Source organism: Eriocheir sinensis, chromosome 1 (genome assembly GCF_024679095.1).
Source record: "Eriocheir sinensis breed Jianghai 21 chromosome 1, ASM2467909v1, whole genome shotgun sequence".
NCBI lineage: Eukaryota > Metazoa > Arthropoda > Malacostraca > Decapoda > Varunidae > Eriocheir > Eriocheir sinensis.
Window position 1 is genome coordinate 16,874,089 of NC_066509.1, and position 23,372 is coordinate 16,897,460.

Below are 23,372 nucleotides of genomic sequence, written 5' to 3' on the forward strand. Positions count from 1 at the left end.
GCCGTACCAAAAGATCGGTCACTTGTCAGCTCGCTCAGTCGTGGAGGGTACTGGCTGACGGTCGCCAAGCTGGCCACACGCAGGCGATTGGCGTCACGATATTATGAGGACTGGCGTCAAAAGGCCAATCCCCACCGTGTGTGGGATCTTTCACGCCAGTCGTGAGATAGAATGACGCCGCCTCACGGAATTATGTCTGGTTATAATTGGGTATATTCAGAGTTTCCAGCCAGCGGGTGTCACCACCAACTATGTCTTTGGCCCAAGAAGCAGGGGGAAGTTGTAGAGTTCGATCACGAGTATGACATTTCCGGTCCTCCTAACCTTAGTTTTTAACCTAGGCCAATTATTTTTTAACACAGTATGCAGGGACTTGTGTTGCGTTTGTCAAGGAAATTTCATCAAAACATCTGCTTAAATGTTGAAGAGAAAAAATAATTGTCTGGCGATTTGAGTTTTTTTGGAATTACGTAAATGGCGTCAAAACTATGAAGAGATTATCAATTTCCTTTGGCCCACTGATAGGAGAGATCCAGAAGAACTTACGTCAGATCTTTTGTAAACGTAGCAATAAAGACAAAATTTTCATGACGCGGCCAAAAAACTTATTTTTTCCTTCAGAAAATCGACTTTTAAAATTAAGGCATATATGTATTTGGGGGAGATAAGGCATGATTTATCCCAATTTGACAGATACAAGTGCCGTGAACATTTTGAAACCAAAATAATTAAAATTGCATAATTATTTACCGAGTTATTCTTACTTTTATGCTCCAAAAAGAGTTTTGAGATAATTGCACTTTTATGTTCTACTGTTCACTACCCCATAAAAATGGCACAAAACATTACCAAATTCAATTTTCTACTTACATCACCCCCTCAGCACTTCATGGAAAGTCCGTAGTTGAGGTTGAGGTCATATCAGGTCATATTCATGTCATCTGTATGACCATCAGTGAGGGAAGGTTCTACTTGGCCTGGTTCAGCTCTTTATTAGCCAGGCTCCTGGTCCCCTGTTATTTATATATTGGTGCATATAATACATTATAAGCATATTACATACTCCCTAATACATAAATAACATATTATGGGTAGAAAATAGCTCACAAAATGAACTAATAACAAAAGCAACAGGGGAAGACAGCGCACTGTCGCACTGGCATGATTTGTGTGCGGAGAGTGGCCGTTTTGGCAGTAAACACAGCTCAAACTATCGTGCAGCACTAATGGTCCAAAAAATTACGAAAACAGCAAAACAAATGGTCAAAAAACAATGAAAAGAAAGAGAGACCAATGGGGGCGTGGCAGGAGGGCGGGCGCGTACATTTAAACGCGTTATTACGTGGACAGGTGTTCGTTATTCGTCTGGCAGCTGCTCGCAAGGGGTGAGTTTACATGTCACTATTCCACAAACGAAGTTTGAAAAAATCGATATTTTGGGCCCGAATCAAAGAACTTCCTCCTTAATTCAATATAATAAGTGATACTATTGTTAATAAAATGGTAGTTGTTCATTCTTCTTGTTTTATTTATTGGTAAACGAGAGAAAATAAATGACCGTTGCAAGGCTCTCCTCGTTAAAAAAAAATATTTTTTGTATGCAAAATTAAGCAGAATTGGACTTTTTGAAAAATTATATTTTTACAATATTTGTTGAGTTCCTTCTTAGGGTGTATCAATCTCGCCTTTGACGAAATTTATCAAAAAACATTACGGCATCAAGCAACTTGACAACCCCCCCACCCCAACACTAGGACTGTCAGGTGTTTGGGTCTCCGTGAGGTTACTGGCTTCCGCTTTCAGGCTGTTACACTCCGCCCTAAACTGACTGCCGGTTATTGTGTGGGGTGGACCAAGAACCTGCGGGGCCGCGTACCGCTACCAGGAGGGTGGGCAGGTCAAAGATGATGACGTTTAATGCCAGGAGTTGAGGGCGGAGTGTAACACTGGAAGCGGAAGCCAGTTTTGCCCACGGAGATCAAACAATGGATGATACGGTTTCTGTCGAGATCCTTAACGCCCTTATGTTTTTGATAAATTTCGTCGAAGGCAAGGCTGATACACCCAAAACGGGTACTCGGCAAAAATTGTAATATAAATAGATTTTTTTATAAAGTTCATTTCTGTTTGATTTTGCAGGGCTTTTCTGCAAGAAAGATTTTTAATGAAAGCTTTGTAACGGTCATTCATTTTCTCGTTTACCAATAAATGAAACAACGAGAATAATCAACTAGATTTTTATAAACAATAGAATTACTTATTGTATTGGAGTGTAATTGTTACAAGTCCCAGAGAAACACAGGTAATTTACGATAATTGATAGAATAGTTCAAGCTTCGTGGGCCCAAAGACGTAATCGGTGGTGACACCTGGTAAGGATTAATATACCCCATTTCACATGTGCCCAGAAGAGGACTAGCATCATTGACACCAGTCATCTGCGTGTAGGGACGCATGAGGCTAGGCGCCATTAGTCTGCGTGCTGGGACGGCGTGCGGTACACCAATCGTCTGCAGTTATTTATTTATTTATTTTTACATTTCAGCATGTCTCCAAACACCAGATATATGTCTCCTGAATTCATCCGAGAATTCATTGGCATGTTTAGGAGCTTTCCATTCTTGTAGAAAATTTGAAGTGATGAATATTCAAACAAACAAAAAAGTCACGCTGCTTATGAAAAACTAGTTGAGTTGTGCAAAACTGTGACTGAAACTGCCAACATTGATTTTGTGAAAGCCTTATTGTAACGTCTCGCGGTTCCTTTAGAAAAGAACCCAAGAAAGTTCGGGAATCCAAAAGATCAGGCGCTGGGGATGTTGTGTATGTGCCCATGTTATGGTAGCTCGAGCTGTTCACAGCTGATCAGTAAACTCCGAGAGAGTCTACTTCAAACTTATTAGTGGAACACCAAACCTTAACGACAATCCTCAGCGTGTGTTGGATTTTGACGGACGCCAGGAACCAATGCCCTGTCCACAAACGATAGTCGTCACGCCAATCGTCAACGTGTGAGGTCAACGCCAGCCAATAAGGGAGGCGGTGGCTGAGTGATCAGCGTGCGGGTGCGGTGTCCTGGAGGACCGACGTTCAAGTCCCGCCCCACCGCTACAAGCTGACAATTTTCGATCGCCGAGTGACTTAAAACTATCTACATGCTGTCCTGAAGACCACCTATCTACTCGGACTTTAGCGAAACTCTCTACAGTGGAGCAAAGATGAGTGTCAGGGGGACACCATGAGTCAAACAAGATGGCGCCACTATAAACACATGCCTGCACCACGAACGGGCTGGGGCTGACCAGCAGGCCTCATCAAGATAGCCTACCGGTGCAACAGTCCGAATGTTATAAAAAAAAATGTGATTTTTTACACTTACTGTCCTGCCATAGGTCCCCTTTCACATGGGGACACTTACCAGCGCTACTCAGCAGAGCTGCCTCTGGTAAATACTGGAGATAAATTAAAGCTTTCACACGCAGTCACGACCACGAAAAGTAGCGCTGCAGGCGGATTTGAGTGGTTGGCTTCGCCCTCGGTGCATGGCGACAACAAAAAGTAGCGCTGCTCGTCACGATACATGGCATTCAGTGGGAGCTTTCATGCGTAGCTGAAGCTGCGCCCCTTTTTTTAGCAGCGCGTGTGTGGCGCAACTGTAGCGCTGCTGAAAAGTGCTGCTCATTCGACACCCTCCCAACACTTTCTAGAAAGACAAGCAGCGCTGCTAAAATTGAGTCGCGCGTGAGTAGCACTACTGCAGCGCTGCTGAAAAGCTCTGCTAAGTGTCCCCATCTGAAAGAGGCCTAATTTTAGCAGCGTTGCAAAGTGTCCCCGTGTGAAAGGGGCCTAATGTTAGCAGCGCTGCCATGTGTCCCCGTGGAAAAGCGGCCTAATTTTACCAGATCTGCTAAGTGTCCCCGTGTGAAAGTGGCCTAATTTTAGCAGCCCTGCCAAGTGTTCCCGTAGAAAAGCGGACTAATTTCAGCAGCACTGCCAAATGTCCCCGTGTGAAAGGGGCCTTGGCGTCGCCGACACGCTATACTCTCCCCGTCCTCCTACCGATGGCACAGCCAGACCAGCCAGCCCCCATCCTCTCCCTCCAACCCTCCGTTTTATTGATTTATTTGTATGAAATTTGTAAAGTTTCAGCTTAGTGGCTGTGAAGACTAAGTAAACAACTTATTATCGTCATAATAATATTTTTTTTTATTAAAGCAACACACACACACACACACACACACACACACACACACACACACACACTAAGCTCATATTTTCTGGCTTCAGTTTACTTCAATACCGTAATGATGATGATGATGATAAAAAATTATAATAATAATAATAATAATAATAATAATAATAATAATAATAATAATGACAATAGTAATAATAATAACGATAATAATAATAATAATAATAATAATAATAATAATAATAATAATAATAATTTATAATAACAAAATCAATAATGATAGTAATAATATGATTGACAAAATAATAATATGCTCTTATAACTCATTTTTGCAATTGCCACGACAAAAACAACAACTAGCCTACTACTACTATTACTACTGTTGCTATTGTTGCTACTGCTGCTGCTGTTCCTATTACTACTACTTTTACTACTACTACTGGTGTTTTCTTTTTTTCTTTTTTTTCTTTTTTTTCTTACATCTCTGCCTATAGCGCCGGTAGGCTTTCTTCAGGGGCCTGGTGGTCGGCCCAAGCCCGTTATGGCGCAGGCAATTTTTATAGTGGCGCCAGTTAAGCTACTACTACTACTACTACTACTACTACTACTGCTGCTGCAACTACTGCTGCTACTATATACCACTACTACAAGTAATGCTGCTGTTGCTGCTATGGCGCAACAGCAGCAGCAGCAGCAGCAGTAATAGTAGTAGTAGTAGTAGTAGTAGTGAGGCACTTCATATACCTCATCATCACAACTACACAGGACTTGCATGTTGTTATACTTTCTCTCCTCATTCATCCATCATTAACAGTCCACCATACTTTTTCTACTGGTGCCATCTGCTTTTACGTTTACCTGTCACGTTTTATCTTAATCATGCTCCCATGAGCCACTAAGACACCTTTCTCTTATGGTGCCATTTTCTTATGACAGTATGCAGGTGGTGCCATCTTTTATATATATTTATATATATCTGCCTTGAAATTTATATTTTCTGCTCATAGGGATCTTAACATATGGTTCTTTCTTTATTGTTTTCTGTGTGTTGTCCTTTTTTTATTTTTTTTTCATTATCGCCCATCAGCTGCTCAGCACAACTGTTGCGGCGCCTCTGCTGCTCTGACATGTACTAAGGCTGACCTCCGCAACACAACTCATCATTTGTCTTCAGTAACACTTGTTTTCAGTGCTGTTTAGTTCTTTTCTCTTTTATCAACAGATTCACCTTCTCATTTTTGGTGATTTTTTTCGTTTGGTTTCAGCCCGGCCATGATTTTTTTTTTTTTTTTTCATCTTCTCATTGTTTCTTGACGTTGATAATTTTTTTCGTCACAGCTTTATTTTCAGTGTTTATGTGAGTTTTCTTTAAGTCCTGTTTCAAAACTCGAGTTTCATATATTCATTTGTTTCGTCCTTCCTTCCGTTCTGCCTTATTCTTTTATTTTCTTCTCCATTTCATTTCATGTTTCCAATATATGCAGTATGACTTTTCGCTTCATACTTATGGTTATTTTTATGTCCCCTTAACTTAAGAATCTAGTTCATAAATAAAACATTTGTCATATCAGTTACAATATATTAATCAATTCCTCTTAATTACAGTTATATTATCTAAATTAACATTACAGCTCATCATAGTAGTCCTGTTATTCTTAATTAAGGCTTGTTTCATTTTAAGAAAAGACGGTATCCCATATTTCCCAATTATGATTCCTTGCCTTCTTGATTAGCCCAGTTTTCGACCCAGTAAATCACTTCTTTTCCCTCTCCGAGCCAGTACTCGTTTCCATCACAGTTATTTTTGGCGCTCACAGAGGTTTATTCTTCAATAATCACAGCCTTGAATACTCGGAACAGACTCTCAGTCACTGCCAACACCCAGATGCTGACTGGAAAAAGTGGATTGTTTACAGTCTTAAACATTTATGTTTACCTTTCCTTTCTTCCCCCATCCCAATCTTCTTCCGCGACCTCCTACTCCTGTCCTCCTTGTTGGGAACGATTAGTGTCCGACCCGATCCGATGTACACAAGTACGGGGAATCGCCTTTGCAGAGTCCCTCTCCCCACTGTTGATTTTAATTACTCAACTTGTTGCAATGTACTTTTTGTACTCAATCATACATTCGCAGTCCCCATACCCCCCCACCCCACCCCCACTTACACAATAAAGCAACTAATGTTTTTTGTCTTTTGGTATTCAAAAGCTCAAACAATAAGTGTGCGGAAGGATAATGTGGTCAAAAATCATTGCGAGCTTTGCATGAAAGCATACACAATGAATGATAGTTAACACCTATCATCATATAGCGATCTTTACAATGAATGGTTATTTTCAACAATGTCCAACATATAATGAGATTTACAGGAAATGGTTGTAATAGTGTGGCCGGATAGATGGCCGACGGATATTAGGTCGAATGGAACGGAACGGAACAGCCGACAGCCTTTTGACGGAATGGACAATTGACCGTACGGACAGTCTGCAGAATAAATATTTGGTCGAATGGACATCTGGCTTTTTTTTTTTTTTTTTTTTTTTTTTTTGAAACAAAACTAATTATTGCGATGGATGATTGCCATTCTCTGTTCAAACCTCCTTTTCAATCCTTCAAGGCAGTTTGTTGTTCGTGGAATGCCTCGATGGTTTTCTGCTCAGTGTACTCCACATACTGTGTCCAAGTGGTGGTCCTCGTCGTCTTCCACGCTGCACAACATCAGGCCGTGTTGCTTCACAGCAACCAAGAAACTTTGAGGTTCACCAGTTTCATCGTCTACATGAAAGGCATTCCACAGATAAGAGGGTTCGAGCACTGCTTGCCGTCTGGTTTCAAAACCAAGAAAATGCAGTCCGACTGAGAGTTGACAATTTAGCAGGCAGTATCAGGAGTGGTACTGACTGAGCCGAAGAAATACCAGATTAATTATCATACATAACATTGAAATGTCATTAAGAAAAATACAAAGTATCCCACAATCAACTGAAAATTTGCTTGATGAACAGCTTTTTTTTTTTTTTTTTCTTGGCCTTTGGCGCCAGTAGGTTTTTTTGGTGGAGCCTGGTGGTCGGCCCCAGCCCGTTGTGGTGCAGACAAGGGTAAAGATTCGTTTTAGTACCGTGCCAGTCTTTCATTATCTACTTTATGAAACATCACTATCTCTTCATATATATTTTCTACAAACCTTCAACAGTCATGGAAACGCTTTCAAAATGCGGTGCCGCCGCCGCAGCCGCAAAATAGCTCGCAGAGGGTTTAGAGTGGGGGAGCACATTTAAACTACTCCAACCGAACTTTACGACCTGCTAAGGGGGGGGGGGCTGCGCCCCCCTCGACCCCCTCCTTCTAACCAGGGGGGGCTGCGCCCCTCCCCTTGACCCCCCCCCCACACACACACACATGTATATGCGACTTATTTCTGCAAGGAGGTATTTCTCGCAACACCGGCTGAACCGCAGCCTCAGCCGTCGCCAGAGCAAACCGTTATTTTTAAGCAAATACCGCGAATTTTATCATGGAGCATGAATATAACCTTACCTAACCTAACAAAACCCTCTGCGAGCTATTTTGCGGCGGCGGCGGCGGCACCACCGTCGCCGCGGCCAGCACCAGATGAGGCGACGCGCTTTCGTAAACATTATCTCCTATTTTCAGGAGTAAAAAAAAAGTCTTTGAATTGGATTTTGAAAGCGTTTCCACGCCTGGCAAGTCAACAACTGACCGTATCCAAGCGCTTCGCGTACTGGTGGAGCGCCGACGTGAGTTTCGACATGGGATGCTTTCAGATTATGTCGATCTCAAGAAGGCGTTTGATTCAGTTCATCATGAGGCACTCTGGGATCTTCTGCGACTCCGTGGGATTCCTGCGAGGACTATTGGTCTGCTGACTGGCCTGTATTCTGGGACAGAGAGTGCTGTGAAGTGTGGGGGAGGCTTGTCCAGCTTCTTTCCCGTGAATGCGGGAGTGAGGCAGGGCTGTGTCCTTGCCCCATCGCTTTTCAATACTTGTATGGACTGGGTACTGGGCAGAGTTGTGGGCCAGAGTTATTGCGGAGCATCCATTGGCAATACCAGGGTGACTGACCTTGTTTTTGCTGATGATGCAGTAATCCTGGCGGAGTCGCTGGAGGTTTTGGTGATGGCTCTCGAGGCACTGCACGAGGAGGCGAAGCCCTTGGGACTCCAGGTCTCCTGGGCTAAGACCAAGGTACAGGTGTTTGGAGACTGCTGGATGACACAGTACAGTCTGTTCATTCGTGTGGGGAGGACGTTGAGATCTCAGAAAGTTTCACGTATCTTGGTAGTGTAGTTCATAACAACGGTGAGTCTGGCCAGGAAGTCTTACGGCGGATTGGTCTGGCCCACGGTATTATGGACTCGCTCAACACGAGTATATGGCGTCGGTACCTGTGCAGAAGGACAAAGATCCTGATCTGCAAGTCCCTTGTGCTCCCTGTCTTACTCTATGGTTGTGAGACATGGACACTAAATGGGGACTTGGAGAGGCGGATTGATGCCTTTGGTAATAAGTGTCCACGCAGAATCATGGGATATCGCTGGAATGACTTTGTGTCAAACCGGCGACTACTCCGTGAGACTGATTCGACATACCTGCATAGTCCGTCAACGCCAACTCCGGCTATACGGGCACGTGGCACGCTTTCCGGAAGCTGATCCTGCTCATCGGGTTGTCTCTGTAAGAGACAATCCTGAGTGGAGGAGGCCAAGGGGACGCCCACGGAGTCGGGAGGTACTCGGGTTGGGAAGGGGGCATGCATGGAGAGGAGACTCGCCCGGAAGGACCCCCGGGCTTGGCGTCGTAGGGCGGGCGAGGCGACGCACCCCCCGGCGTATGCCCCCATTAATTGATTGATTGATTCCATGATTGTTGAAGGTTTGTAGAAAAGATATATGAAGAGCTATTGATGTTTCATAAGGTAGGTAATGAGATACTGGCACGATACTAAAACGCATCTTAACCCAGGCAAGTGTTTATAGTGGCTCCATCTTGTTTGACTCATGCTCATGAAAATTATTTATTTTTATTGTTTTCATAATGTGTTTTACAAAGCTCTTACATTCTAATTAATATAATTTATCCACTGGTAATTGTTCATCATTGGTTTTCACATCACGCAATGTAACATTTTTATCACTGGTTTCAAAAAGTAATTACATTGCAAAAACAGTTACATTATATGTTGAAATAACGCCAAATATCCGACTTACTAAATATTCGTTTGGTCTATTGTCCATTGGGCTCAATAGATGTCGCCCCGATGTCCGTTCTGCCAAACGTCTATCTGTAAAAAATCACTGTCTGGCAGCCATTTGACCCGGAACCAACTAAAAGTGGCCAACGTACAAAGAGGTTCTGGAACAGGTCGTGGAGTTCGGCTTGTCGGTATGTTTAAGTAATTTTATTTGACATCTGACCCCGAGCGTTCCGTGCACTGAGCGGTCAACCATGCGTGTAGCCGGATATCAGTGTGTGTGCGTGTGTGTGTGTGTGTGTGTGTGTGTGTGTGCGAGAGAGAGAGAGAGAGAGAGAGAGAGAGAGAGAGAGAGAGAGAGAGAGAGAGAGAGAGAGAGAGAGAGAGAGAGAGAGAGAGAGAGAGAGAGAGAGAGAGAGAGAGAGAGATACAAGACAGCCCGACAGCGTCGAGAAAGAATGAATATTTCCATGTGGAATGTTCCCGCCGCTGCCACACACTTAAAGATTGTGCGGACTTGTGAATTTGCTTAAATTAACCATTCAGAGCATTCACAAACTCCTACGACGTTTTAAGGAGTTAAAGAGGGGAAAAGATAGACGGAGACTCGGTGGACATGCTTGGAGAGTTCCGAACACTCGTAATTAAAGCTGACTTGTGTCTTAACTATGAAAATATATTAGATTTTATTTTTATTATCATTATTATCGTTATTAATATTATTATTATTATTATTATTATTATTATTATTATTATTATTATTATTATTATTATTATTATTATTATTATTATTATTATTATTAGAATTATTATTATTATTATTATCATTATGATTATGATTATTTTATTTTTTTTACAAGAAAGGAGGCAGCTCAAGGGCACACAAAAAAGAAAACAATAATATAAAAAAAGCCCGCTACTCGCTGCTCCTAAAGAAGAAACAAAAGAGGTGGCCGAAAGCAAGATCAAATATGGGAGGAGAGGTGTCCTGATACCCTCCTCTTGAAAGAGTTCAAGTCGTAGGCAGGAGGAAATACAGATGAAGGAAGATTGTTCCTTAGTTTACCAGCGTGAGGGATGAAAGAGTGAAGATGCTGGTTAACTCTTGCATAAGGGGTTTGGACAGTATAGGGATGAGCATGAGTAGAAAGTCGAGTGCAGCGGGGCCGCGGGAGGGGGGGAGGCATGCAGTTAGCAAGTTCAGAAGACCAGTCAGCGTGGAAATATCGATAGAAGATAGAAAGAGAGGCAACATTCCGGCGGAATTTAAGAGGTAGAAGACTATCAGTATGAGGAGGAGAGCTGATGAGACGAAGAGCCTTAGCCTCCACTCTGTCCAGAAGAGTTGTGTGAGTGGAGCCCCCCCACACGTGAGATGCATACTCCATACGAGGTCGGACAAGGCCCCTGTATATGGACAGCAACTGTGCAGGGGAGAAGAACTGGCGGAGATGGTACAGAACGCCCAGCCTCGAGGAAGCTGATTTAGTAAGAGATGAGATATGAAGTTTCCAGTTGAGATTTTGAGTTAAGGATAGACCGAGGATGTTTAGTGTTGAGGAAGGTGATAGCTGAGTGTTGTCAAAGAATAGGGGATAGTTGTTTGGAAGATTGTGTCGAGTGGATAGATGGAGAAACTGTGTTTTTGAGGCGTTGAAGGACACCAGGTTCCTCTTGCCCCAATCGGAAATAACAGTAAAGTCTGAGGCTAAGCGTTCTGCTGCCTCCAGCCTTGAGTCGTTAAGTTCCTGTAGGGTGGGTCTTCTATTAAAAGAAGTTGAGTAATGCAGAGTAGAATCATCGGCGTAGGAATGGATAGGACAGTTCGTTTTGGAAAGAAGATCATCAATGAACAACAGAAAAAGAGTGGGAGATAGGACAGAACCCTGTGGGACACCACTGTTAATAGATTTAGGGGAAGAACAGTGACCGTCTACCACGGCAGAAATAGAACGGTTAGAAAGGAAACTGGAGATAAAGGTACAGAGAGAAGGATAGAAACCGTAGGAGGGTAGTTTGGAAAGCAAAGATTTGTGCCAGACCCTATCAAAAGATTTTGATATGTCCAGCGCAATAGCAAAGGTTTCACCGAAGCGGCTAAGAGAGGATGACCAAGAGTCAGTTAAGAAGGCTAGGAGATCACCAGTAGAACGCCCCTTGCGGAACCCATACTGGCGATCAGATAGAAGGTCAGAAGTGGAAAGGTGCTTTTGAATCTTCCGATTAAAGATTGATTCAAAAGCTTTAGATAGACAAGAAAGTAAAGCTATAGGACGGTAGTTTGAGGGATTGGAGCGGTCACCCTTCTTAGGCACAGGCTGTATGAAGGCATACTTCCAGCAAGAAGGAAAGGTAGATGTTGACAGGCAGAGGCGAAAGAGTTTGACCAGGCAGGGTGACAGCACGGAGGCACAGTTTTTAAGGACAATAGGAGGCACTCCATCAGGTCCATACGCCTTCTGAGGATTGAGGCCAGAGAGGGCATAGAAAACATCATTTTGAAGAATCTTTATAACAGGCATAAAGGAGTCAGAGGGGGGATGAGTAGGAGGAATATGCCCTGAATCGTCCAGATTACTATATTAGAGTTATTATTAGTAGTAGTAATAGTAGCAGTAGCAGTAGTAATTATCATTATTATTATTAGAAGTAGTAGTAGTGATTAGTAGTAGTAGTAGTGGTGGTGTTATTATTATCATCATTATTATTATTATTATTATTATTATTATTATTATTATTATTATTATTATTATTATTATTATTATTATTATTATTATTATTATTATTATTATTATTATAATTACTATTACTATCGCTCCGACATCTCACCATCACGCTCGTCTGTCCCCGCACAATACAGCGGCCATAGTTACTCTATTTTAAGTAAATACAGAGTCAGAGAGGCCCTCGAGTTTCATTTCCCGGACGCCCATTTTCTTTCCGCGGAAGACTGAGGGTAAGCCACTCGAGCACAAGATCGCGCATAGAACAAGTCTAGACTAATCTCGGTTTCGGTAGGTTCGCGAGACTGCCGCTCCTCGCATCAGAATATTTAATATCTCAGAGCCTCCTACACGCAAACTTGAGTTGACCGTTGGTAGGAGCTGTACCGCGGCTCAGAGAATTCTGATTCAATAAAATACCGTACTTAAGTGGAAGACGAATGCGTCGCACGTTTGGGTGGGAGAAAGGAGCTAATCAACCCCACTGCCGTTGCCCTCGCCAGCTATGAAGCCCCGTTTGCGTGGAGCCCACAGTTACAACTCTGTGGTAGGGCCAGCTCAGGGAATTCAGTGGCCATAGGGCTGCCAAACCTAGCCTTAATAATAATGACCTCCGTCGCCTCCGCCTCCGTCACATTATAAAATTTTATAAGTTCTTTCTCCCGTCTGCGGAGCACACGAGAGCGAGTCGAAGTAGCTGCCATCGCGGGTGGAAATCAGGGAGAATGTGACATGGTGTCCATGATCGCTGACAGAGTCGGAGAGCAACGTTGTCACTTGTTATGGAATTTATACAATTCATTAATATTATAAAAAGCTTATTATAATAAAAATACAGAATAATAAATACAGAATAGTGAATACAGAATACTTAATACAAATTCAAATAGTAAATAGTTGACGTAAGAGAGAGAGAGAGAGAGAGAGAGAGAGAGAGAGAGAGAGAGAGAGAGAGAGAGAGAGAGATTGGGGGTGATGCGGCAGGGCTGTGGAGAGGCTCGGGCATCACCCAAACGGACTTCATATTTGTGTCGGACTATAATTTGAAGCAAAATAAGAACGATAAGTCGAAAGAGATAATATGAAAGACAAGTTTCTTTTTGCTGCATAGACTTCCGAATTGGCTCTTCAACTCTACCAAGTCGAAGGGTGATGCGTATCCGATCCCCCTGGCTATTTTCCTCCCCATGTTCATCCTCATCTTCCTCCTCCTCCTCCTCCTTTTCGTTAATATTCTTTTTCTTCTCGTTCTCCTCCTCCTCCTCCTCCTCCTCCTCCTCTTCAGCCCAAGTTAAGGTCAAGGGAAGAATGGAGGTATTTTCATTCACCTTTTTTTTTTTTTTTTTTTTTTTTATTCCGCATCAGTCACGTTCCCATGGCAATCTGTAGCCTAAAGAACGCCTGGATGTCATCACTGATTTCATTAGTTCTTACTCAAAAGTGTGTTACCAGTTGCATTGAGAGCAGTTCTCAGTTAGTTCAGTCGGTCCTTCCTTTAACCCCGCCGACTACCAACTTGACTCCGCCCCTCTCCAGCAGTCTCACGCTCAGACTTTCGTTTTCTCTTGTCATTCAGCAAGCATCCGGGATACTTGTCTTATATAATCGCCAATATGATTTTTGTTTTCCCTGACATTCCAGACCATGAAGATGACTGGCTGGTTTACTTATATTTTATTTAGTATGCATTCATTTCTTCAATAGAATTATTTTTCCTCCACACTGTCACGGCCTCGACCCTCGGGCCGCCGTCCAGAGACCGCTGAGGTCGCCGACGCCATCCCCAGCGTCGGCGGCCTCAGAAGCTTTGGCCTTGTTCGAACATTTCTTTCTTGCAAATTCGCTGATGACTATTTGCTTCTCGCAATGACTTTCTTTATTCACGTTGCTCACGTTTTCTGTCACAGTTTTCACTACCCTGCAGTTATGTAAATGCTTGATGATCATGAAGAACATTTGTCATACTCTACTGTATTTTTCAGTCGCTAGTAATGCTGCAGTCACAATTTTACATTTAAGGAAGTGATTCCTGAAAGAGGAATGAGCTTGATTTGTTTTCCTTTTATCAGTTGTACGTCCTTTTGACAAAAAAAAATCAATTATATAATATTGTGAGCATTCCCTTTATTTTTTCCGTTTTTTCATTAAAAATACCGTTGCCTGTTCCTGCAGCCAACGGCTCCTGACCCCTTGTCTTATTTGTTACAATCTGCAGGACGTTATCAATTACAACTGCCGGTCATTGGTGGCGTCCGTACCCTTTTTTGCCAATGCTGACCCTGGCTTCGTCTCAGAGGTCGTCACAAAACTTAAATACGAGGTCTTCTTGCCAGGTTGGTGTCCCTTAGGAAGCAGCACGAACACTTGTCTCAGTTTCCCGCCGCTGCACAGTCTGGCCTCCCCCGGCCGGGGGGAGGGAAGGCCTTTGGTGCCAGGCGGGTCAGGGGCCCTGGGAAAGCTGGGGCGTCAACACTCCTGGAGCCTAAGGGCCACGATGGGCAATGTGTGTGTGTGTGGACCGCCAACAGTTCATTGGCATTTGAACCACAGCATTGATGCACCAAGTCAAGGCTTTTGGTGAAGCGGAAGGTACCGCTAGATGTGTTATTATGCACTGAATCAATAGTGGTATGAGGAGGTGAACCTGATTGTCACACATGCCCGGAGGCGGTTCAGGGGTGTTGTGTCTTTCGTGAGGCTCGCCACTCGCTCCAGCTTTCCATATCACTTGAAAGCAATATGCTTCATATATATTAGGACATTAACAAATATTCTTGCATTTTAACTGGGGAACGGTCAAATTTCTAATGAAGTTGATAAAGTGCAAAGCAGCTTTGGCAGCAAGCTGTGTGCGGCCCAGACTGTGCGGCGCGGCTCCTCTCAGCCACACGCAAGTGCCAGGTGACCGGGCGCCTCCTCCCTCGTCTCCTGGGCGGTTCCTGGCCACGAGCAGCAGGCGGCAGGCGAGCAGAGTACCGGCAGTGCCCAGAGGAGGAGGAGGGAGGCGGCGCCCAGTACACAGCGGTGATTTTACCCCGTCTACAGACACAGTGCAAATCTCTTCCGTGTGGTCGGGACTCATCACTTGCCTTCATTTTAGTCTAGTTTAGTCATAGACAATAATACATACTATAGTCTCTAATCTGAAGTTTTCAATCACCTCCCAGGACGTGATAAACTTCAACTGCAGGGCCTTAGTTGCTTCCGTGCCATTTTTTGCAAATGCTGATGCACGCTTTGTGACCGACGTGGTTACCAAGCTGCGATACGAGGTGTACCAACCAGGTAGAGTAGTGGCCGAGAGCCACGCCGAGGACAGCGAGTGTAGCATCACGTAGACAAGAAAGCGCAGAGCCACGGGCCACAAATGAACATGCTTTTATCATCACGCCTTCTTGAGCAACTCACAATTAAAGCAAATAAATCAATGAGAACGTAGTTCCTGTAGGCCCGTGGCTCACACAGCAGCTCCTGCTGCCGTGTTGGTCGCTCGTTTGTAATGGAGTCAGTGTATTTCCCCATCCTTGTCGCACTGTCTGGAAGCAGCTAACTCCTGTGCTCAGGGTAGGCCAGGACACCAGGGTGACTTAGCAAGTGTAGAAATCTTTGACTTACCACAGTAGCCTTTGCCCAGTAACTCACCACCAGCCCACTACTACGAACACATGTATGACTACCCATGTAAAGATTTCCTTTTGTATATAGAATTTTATTACCTAAAGTCCATTTAATTTACCATGCAAGTGTCTCAGCATTACACAGTGCTTTTGTTGATCAGATTCGGTCACAGTTGTATTGGCAGTTTACTTGGTGTGTCACTCATAACAGTTGCTTTCACCTTAATGCTTTGACATCTAGTGGCTTATACTGAGACACAGTGTTTGATCTTCCCTGGGAGAGATGCGTCAGCAACCTCTTATGTGGTAGACCCACCTAGGTTGGTATTTTAGCATTGGCACTGGTCATTCCTCTGCCTGGTGTTTCACACTTCCTCTGCCTCTTGGTAATACTCTTCAAGAAGCTTTTGAGTTTCCTACCTTTTTGCTAGTACTCTCAGCATGTTGTCTTGCATGATTTGCTCCTTTAACTTTAATTCAGCTTATTGAAGCCCAAGAGAATTCAAATCTTCTTATATATTATCAATCTATTTACCTGTCCTTAGACATGCACTGTCTTCAGAATCAGTTTAGCATGTACTTCATTAAAAAAAATCTATTGGTTTTTACTTGTCATGCAATCTTGTATTCAGCTACCACAGTTTTTTCTCACCTATTATTGCTACATGCACAAAAGAGACTTTAAGGTTGTGTGGTTCTTACTTTTCAAGCTTTAAACATTCTTAAACATCCCTAAAGCATGACCATGAAGAATGACCACATTGATCACTGCACTTGCTGCTTAGGGAAAAGTTTAGGTCTTTAGCTTTAGTGGTGTTCCGCCTCCGTGCCTGCTGCCTCATGTTGCCCTTCCTGTCGGACAGGTGACATCATCATCAAGGAGGGCACCATTGGGAACAAGATGTATTTCATCCAGGAGGGCATTGTTGATATTGTTATGTCCAACGGCGATGTGGCGACCTCCCTCAGTGATGGCTCCTACTTTGGTGAGATTTGCCTTTTGACCAACGCAAGACGGACGGCCTCTGTGCGGGCGGAGACCTACTGCAATCTGTTCAGCCTGAGTGTAGAGCACTTCAACACAGTCCTCGACTCCTACCCACTCATGCGGCGGACCATGGAGAGCGTCGCGGCGGAGAGGTAAGGGCACTGTGGCTCTGAGTCAGTATTTGTCCATGTGCACAGACAAACCTGATATTTTCGACCTTGATGCTACGCCTGTCGATTGACAAGCTAGTGCTGTTATGTATTAGGTGATCTGAATATTTCTACATTTTATTGTTATATGAAGTTGATCGTTTCAGATTCAATTCCACTGCAGTCATTTGATCAAAATGTGTCGAGTTTATATCACTAATACCACGTTTCTTGACAGGTTAAACAAGATTGGAAAGAATCCATCCATAGTTAGCAACAGAGAAGATCTAACCAATGACTGCAAGACTGTCAACGCAATCGTGAACGCCTTGGCATCTGTGGCGTCGACGGAGCAGTGTGACGGAGGGACCAGCTCAGAGGAGTCCATGATGCACGACGGCTCCAGCACCAAGGGTCGACACCACCACCACAACCTGCTCGACCTTGGGTCCATCGGGAAAGCATTGGCCAAAGGTCACTTACCAAGGCCAAAGAGTGAGAATAACTTCGCCCTCTCTTTAGACAGCCCTTCCCCTCTAAACCGTAACCGCCCTTCCTTTCACAAGTCCGATACTTTCCATAAAGACACTTCGTTCCAATAGCAGGCGGCCCCCGCCCATGCACTTATGCTCGTGGGCGCTACAGCTGATCTTTTTTGTACTATCATGAAACACGGGGAGAGACCAAGTGACCTGCACCAACAAGTAACAAAAACAAACTCAAACTTCCAAGCACATAGTGAACAATCTTTGTGATTTGTAATGATAGTGATTATTATTGTAGGTAAACAAGAATTGTTAGTGTGTTTATTAGGTGCTCAATCCATGAGAACCTCTGCTGGTGAGTAGTGCGTTGACAACCCCCCTTCCCGGTGCATAGCGAGGACACGCGTACACGCTAACAAGTAACCAATCACGACAAGCTTCTGCCACACCTGAACTATCTAACAGTAAGAGGGACACTATTGTTGTGTTGTTATTGCTTCAGAGGATTATCTGTTACTATGAGAAGGTGCCAAAGTCCAAGGAGATCTGGCCTTTTGGGTGGTGGTTGAGTCTATGTTCCTGACAAACATCTGCTGAAGGTAGGTAAGCAATAATATTACGTAATCAAAGCGCATTCTTGTCGAGTGCAGGACAGGCATGACATGGGTACAACATATCTACTTGGGGTGATAAATGTGTTGCTATATGTTGACCTTTTGTAAAGTTTTACATTATATCGAATTTTTTGAACAGTGTTAGAAAGGCTTTGGATATTACGGTCACGACGTGTATCTGTTGTAAACTGGAGTTTTATATCAAGAGAGTGTTATTAAAATCTAGTCGTAAGGTCCCTGCAGCCTGCTGTGTGGTGCCCATGTATGCTGTTTGGAGTTTGTATGCACGATATAGAGCTCACTAAGCCTATATTGAGCTCCTTCATGCTGTATAAAGCTCTCAAGCCTTTACTGAGCTCCTTTGCTGTAAAAAGAGCTCACGAGCCTGTCGAGCTCATCTATGCTATATAGAGCTTATGTTAGCTGTATAAAGCTCATGTATGCTATATAAAGCTCATATATGCATTATATAGCTCATGTAGGGAGCATAAGACTTATGTATACCGTATGAAACTCATACGTATATAAAGCTTATGTATCCTATATTGAGCTCCTGTATGGTGTAGAGACCTCGTGTATGCTGTATTAAGGATTTGTATGCTAACTAGAGCTCAGCATATGCTACAGATGAGTACATGCCTTCATGCGCGTGGAGGACTAGGGCGGTCAGGAACAGTAGACAGTCGGACGCTGGAGTAAGCTGCTTGCGAGGGGGCGTTGTCGGCCCCGTCTGTGATTGATGCAACACTTCATCTCGCCATCCCGCCGCCGCCACCACTGATGCTCCTCCGTGACTCGTACAACGCTCATACTGTACACTGAAAAGCCTACCAATATTCCTAATCCCTCAATATAATAATAATAATAATAATAATAATAATAATAATAATAATAATAATAATAATAATAAAGTTTGAATATAGTTTTTAATGTTACATAGAGATATTTTCAAAATCCTTTATGTTTCTTAATAATTATTCTTTGTATATCTGATAAATGCTGTAAATATTAAAAATTTTCTACTGTAAATACAATAATTGCATAACACTGAAGTACTCGAGTCAGGGATTGTTAGAAAATATTGGTAATAACACTTCTTGTGTACTACAGTTGTGCAACAAGTGTTCAGTGGTGCAGGCAACGTCATCTCCCATACTTCACACACATTCTCAGTGAGACATCTTCATGGTATCATAGTCATGCCAATTCAAGAGTTTATTTTCGCTCGTCAGTGAGGATAGTAAAATATGCAATAATTAATGTCCACATGTAGAACCATAAGCTCAACTAGGGGCCCTAGGGAGGTAGTGCTAATTTTGACATTGCTATCTAGCCTAGACCAAAGCTCACTTCTTGCAGCCACACCAGAAAGACTAATTCATTAAGTAAATGAGCACCCCAGTCGTGCTTCATAAAAGGAACCCATAGATATACATTATTGTGAAAGTGCTTCTTGTAGGTTATAACTTGTTGAGGTCATGTTTTCTGTGTGAATGTCCTCTTAGCCAGTAGCCCGTTGGTCACCCACCGCTCCTCCCTCTTTGAGTGCGTCACCCCAAACCATTGAACCCGTAGCACCAGGAAAAGCAGTGTGATTCTTTCCCATTCTCCTTTCGTTTCCTCTCACTTGCCATTGTAGTGATCACGTAGTCGAAGTGCCTCAAGTACTGAAGCTGTAGAGTTTAATCTTCTCAGCATCCTCTCCACAGCCTCTCATCAGTCATGCTAACGCCAATTTGGGTACGAATGTCCATGACAACCATGCTAGTTTGCAATGGTCATGTTAAGTTTCCCGTAGTGCTTCCCTTTCCTAACCCCACTGCAACCACCACGGCCTTCTTTTCCCTCCTTCTCCTCCTCCTCCTCCTCCTCCTCCTCCTCCTCCTCCTCATTCTTCGTTTCCTCACCCTCCGCCCTACGAGAATGATGTGACAGGCATTCAAGATCTGAATAAGTTAGGTAACGTCAATCACTCTCAAATTGTTTGTACACCGAATTTACCCAATCAGCAGAGATAACGGTCTGTCGTTTCAAGCGAGGTGATTCAACATACATTGGCAGGATTTTTTTTTCTTACATCATATAGAGTAATCTGTCATCAGAACAAACTACCAGCAAAAGCAGCTAATTTGAAAATGAGCAACTCAATAAAAAATCCCATTAACCTATATTTTGTTGCGACAGGTGTGAATTGAGAATTATTTTACATACTCTTCTTCAGCAAGTGCTGTAATCCGTTCTGCAGGATACTGGGGCATCTGACAAAGAGATTAAATCGTTAAAGAGGGTATCCTCGAAATTAAGCAACATGCTTTCTGTTGCCTGTTCGTACAAGTTTTTTTTTCTTCCTCCTCCACCCATCGCGCCAGTAGTTTCAATTCCTTCACCCAGCCTTCCCCTATTTTTTGTCATGGATATTCTGCCGCAAATAAATATATTGCACATTGTTTTAGGTGAAAATTATAAAATATCAAAAACTGTAAATTTGTTAACGCCATGCTCCACCGCGTTGTTTGAGAAGCATGCGTATGCAGTATATATATTATATATATTCTTTATTTGAATTGTTGATCATTTCACACAGTAAGTGTTGGTCAAGGTTAGGGTATAATAAGCTATCCTTCCATTTTTATGATAATCATATATTTCAACAGGTATTATTTTAGCTCCCTACAAGCAGTAATAAGCTTATTACAGACATAATAGAGTTGCATAATGTACAACTGCATAAGATAACCATTAGAGGGTATTATAATAGCAAGGAGAGTTATGTTAATTTTCCTGTCAATATTTTGTAGATTCCTTTGGCCACCGTTGTTCTGGGATGCTCTGTTCTTGACGGCAGGTGAACGCTGCACGTAGGTAAGGTACTTTCTTGCCACCTACGTCTATTTTGAATTTCAAGAACACCAGCCATCCTTAGGCGGGGGTTGGCGCCTCCCCTTCGCCACAAGCTGCCGCCCCCGCCGCCCTCCCCCAATTTGTGCCCGGCCTTCACGCCCCAGGGCTCCTCACCCCCTACCCCCATCATTGTTATTGTTGATTTCCTTCCCTCTTACTACAGTGATGTGCAGTAAGACGAGGTTTCCAGTTCAAACCTAGATATTCGTTTCATTACCCAAGAAAAATGTTTCATATGCAAGAGAAAACTGTTCAAATTGTGCTACAATCATGTAAATTAACAAAAATGTCTTATCATTAGTTCATTCCTTTGTCTTGATAGTGACTATTCATCTAATAGATCAGAGGGTTTAGCCCGACCAGTGACGGTTTGATGAACATTACTTTCGTTTTACACCTAATACTTAAACAAGGTAATTTATGTCTTTTATATGATTATAATTTTTTAATGCTAACTTATGTGCTAGCATATTGCTAGTTTATGTAAATAATTTACATTATGCAGAGGTTATTAGTTAAGTGTGGTTTCATTTCCTCCTTGTGCGTGTGTGCATGGGTCTGACACAATGACGCCTTGATTGTAAAGTTCGAGTCCTGGAGAAGCTATTGAACTGTGAGGCTCATGGCGGGCTGCTTCACTGATGGTTCTTTCCAGAGTTCATGTTTACAGTAAAAGAAGTTTGTTCAAAAGTCAAGTAACAAGTTTGAAAAATGATCAGCTAGATGCTCATGCAGAAATATAAGGGTAGGTTATGGAATTTCATAAAGGCGCAGAGCAAATATTTTATGTGCTCTAGATGTAGGAAGGTAGAGAAGTAAGCTGAGCCAGACTGTTTCAGAGCTTACCAGAGACAGACGAAGGAATAAAGCATATATCGACGTCATGATATGGATTACATTAAACAATATCGTCCTTTCAAGTAAACAAAAGGAAAAAAGAATTGCTACACGGGAGACCAAAGAAACTTGAAGATTGAATTGAAAACTGGAAGCAGGCACATTCATGAATCTGAGTTCCCGAAGCATCCTGTTTCGAGCAGTGCTGTGAGACCACCATTGCGCCCGCCCAAGGACTTCTTGATCTTGCGCTTGTCAGTCACTGTGGAGCCTTGCTGGAGGGGGAATGTGATAAACGATCCCACTGCAACTTTTCTCCTTCAGGTAATTGTCTCACTGCTGGTGTATATGTCTAAGTGAAGCACAGCCATACTTAAGGTGTGATAGAGTCTCTCTCTCTCTCTCTCTCACACACACACACACACACACACACACACACACACACACACACATTAATTAAGTATATAAAATGTCCCGTAATACACAAATTTCATTTATAGAAGTTGTTATGATTTATATTGCTGTTTATAATTTATATCAGTGATCTGGATACTGGAATTAGTAGTGATCTGTGTAAGTTTACGGATGATACAAAGATCAGCAGAGTAAGGGAATCAGTCAGATGCTATAGTATTACATACATAGAAATACATACATAGGAAGAACAGACACCAGAAGACCTGGCGGTCTACGGCGAGGGTGTCTGTCTACTACCGCTACTACTAGTAATCTACGTGTGGTAGGACAGGATAGAATAGATGAAGGCTCCTCCCCAGTCCCACCCACCTCTCCCTCCGGCATTGTATGACTGAATGGATAACTGGTCGGAATAACCCTTCACATAATTATTCCTTGAGCGATATTACCCTAAGCAAGTCTAGGGACCAACAGGGTACTGGGTTTCACTTTTAAGGAGCGTAAGCAATAGAAGCTCTGAATTCATCCTCAAGCTGTATTTAGCATTAGTCAGACCTTATCTCGATTAAGCGGTTCAGTTTTGGTCACTTTACTATGGAATGGACATAAAGGTAATAGAATGTGAATAGAGAAGGATGACAAAAAATATTCAACAATGGACAAACTTGTCATATGAATAAAGTTACTTCAATCTGCGTTCTCTAGTAAGGCGAAGAGTGCGGAGACTTAGTCGATTTTTTTTTTTCTTTTACACTGTTTACACTTACTTAAAATGTGCAGGCTTTCATAATGATATGTGCTAGCCGGTCCCAGCTCGTTAGTGGCGCAAGCCAGGGTCCAGAGAAAGATAGGGTCTGATCACGCGCAGCTTGAAGCCGAAGAGGGCGGGGCAAAGCGCGGCTGTGGCTGTGACGTGACACAGTGCGGGTGGCTCTCTCCCCTACCCCCTACACCATGGAGGTATGAAGGGTAGAGTGTCTGTGAGGCGCGCGGTCAGTACTGTCATGGGTGAAGCCACCGCTCTCACCCGTCCGCCATATTGTTGTAGGAGCTGTCAATTAAGTAACATTTTTTGTTTTACCCCATTTTACACTGTTAACACTTACTTAAAATATGCAGGCGTGTCAAATGAAACTACAGTGTTACTGCTACCCATATTTGGCATGCCAACAGGTCCTTAAGACTAGTTATTATATATTATACACAGAATCACATTCCACTAAATAATACCAATT

The 23,372-nt window shown here is 43.1% G+C and overlaps 1 protein-coding gene across 2 annotated transcripts in view; it reads left to right on the forward strand.

Moving 5' to 3' along the window:
- The window catches only part of LOC126995624 (potassium/sodium hyperpolarization-activated cyclic nucleotide-gated channel 2-like), a 57,598-nt gene extending 36,196 nt beyond the window's left edge, over positions 1-21,402 (forward strand). For both annotated transcript variants that reach the window (XM_050855344.1, XM_050855354.1), the window contains 3 exons: positions 15,297-15,414; positions 16,610-16,886; positions 17,122-21,402. In XM_050855344.1, the coding sequence (XP_050711301.1) occupies positions 15,297-15,414; positions 16,610-16,886; positions 17,122-17,485 (759 nt within the window). In that variant the 3' untranslated portion in view covers positions 17,486-21,402. The remainder of the gene's footprint in view (positions 1-15,296; positions 15,415-16,609; positions 16,887-17,121) is intronic.
- Positions 21,403-23,372: the final 1,970 nt, after the last annotated feature.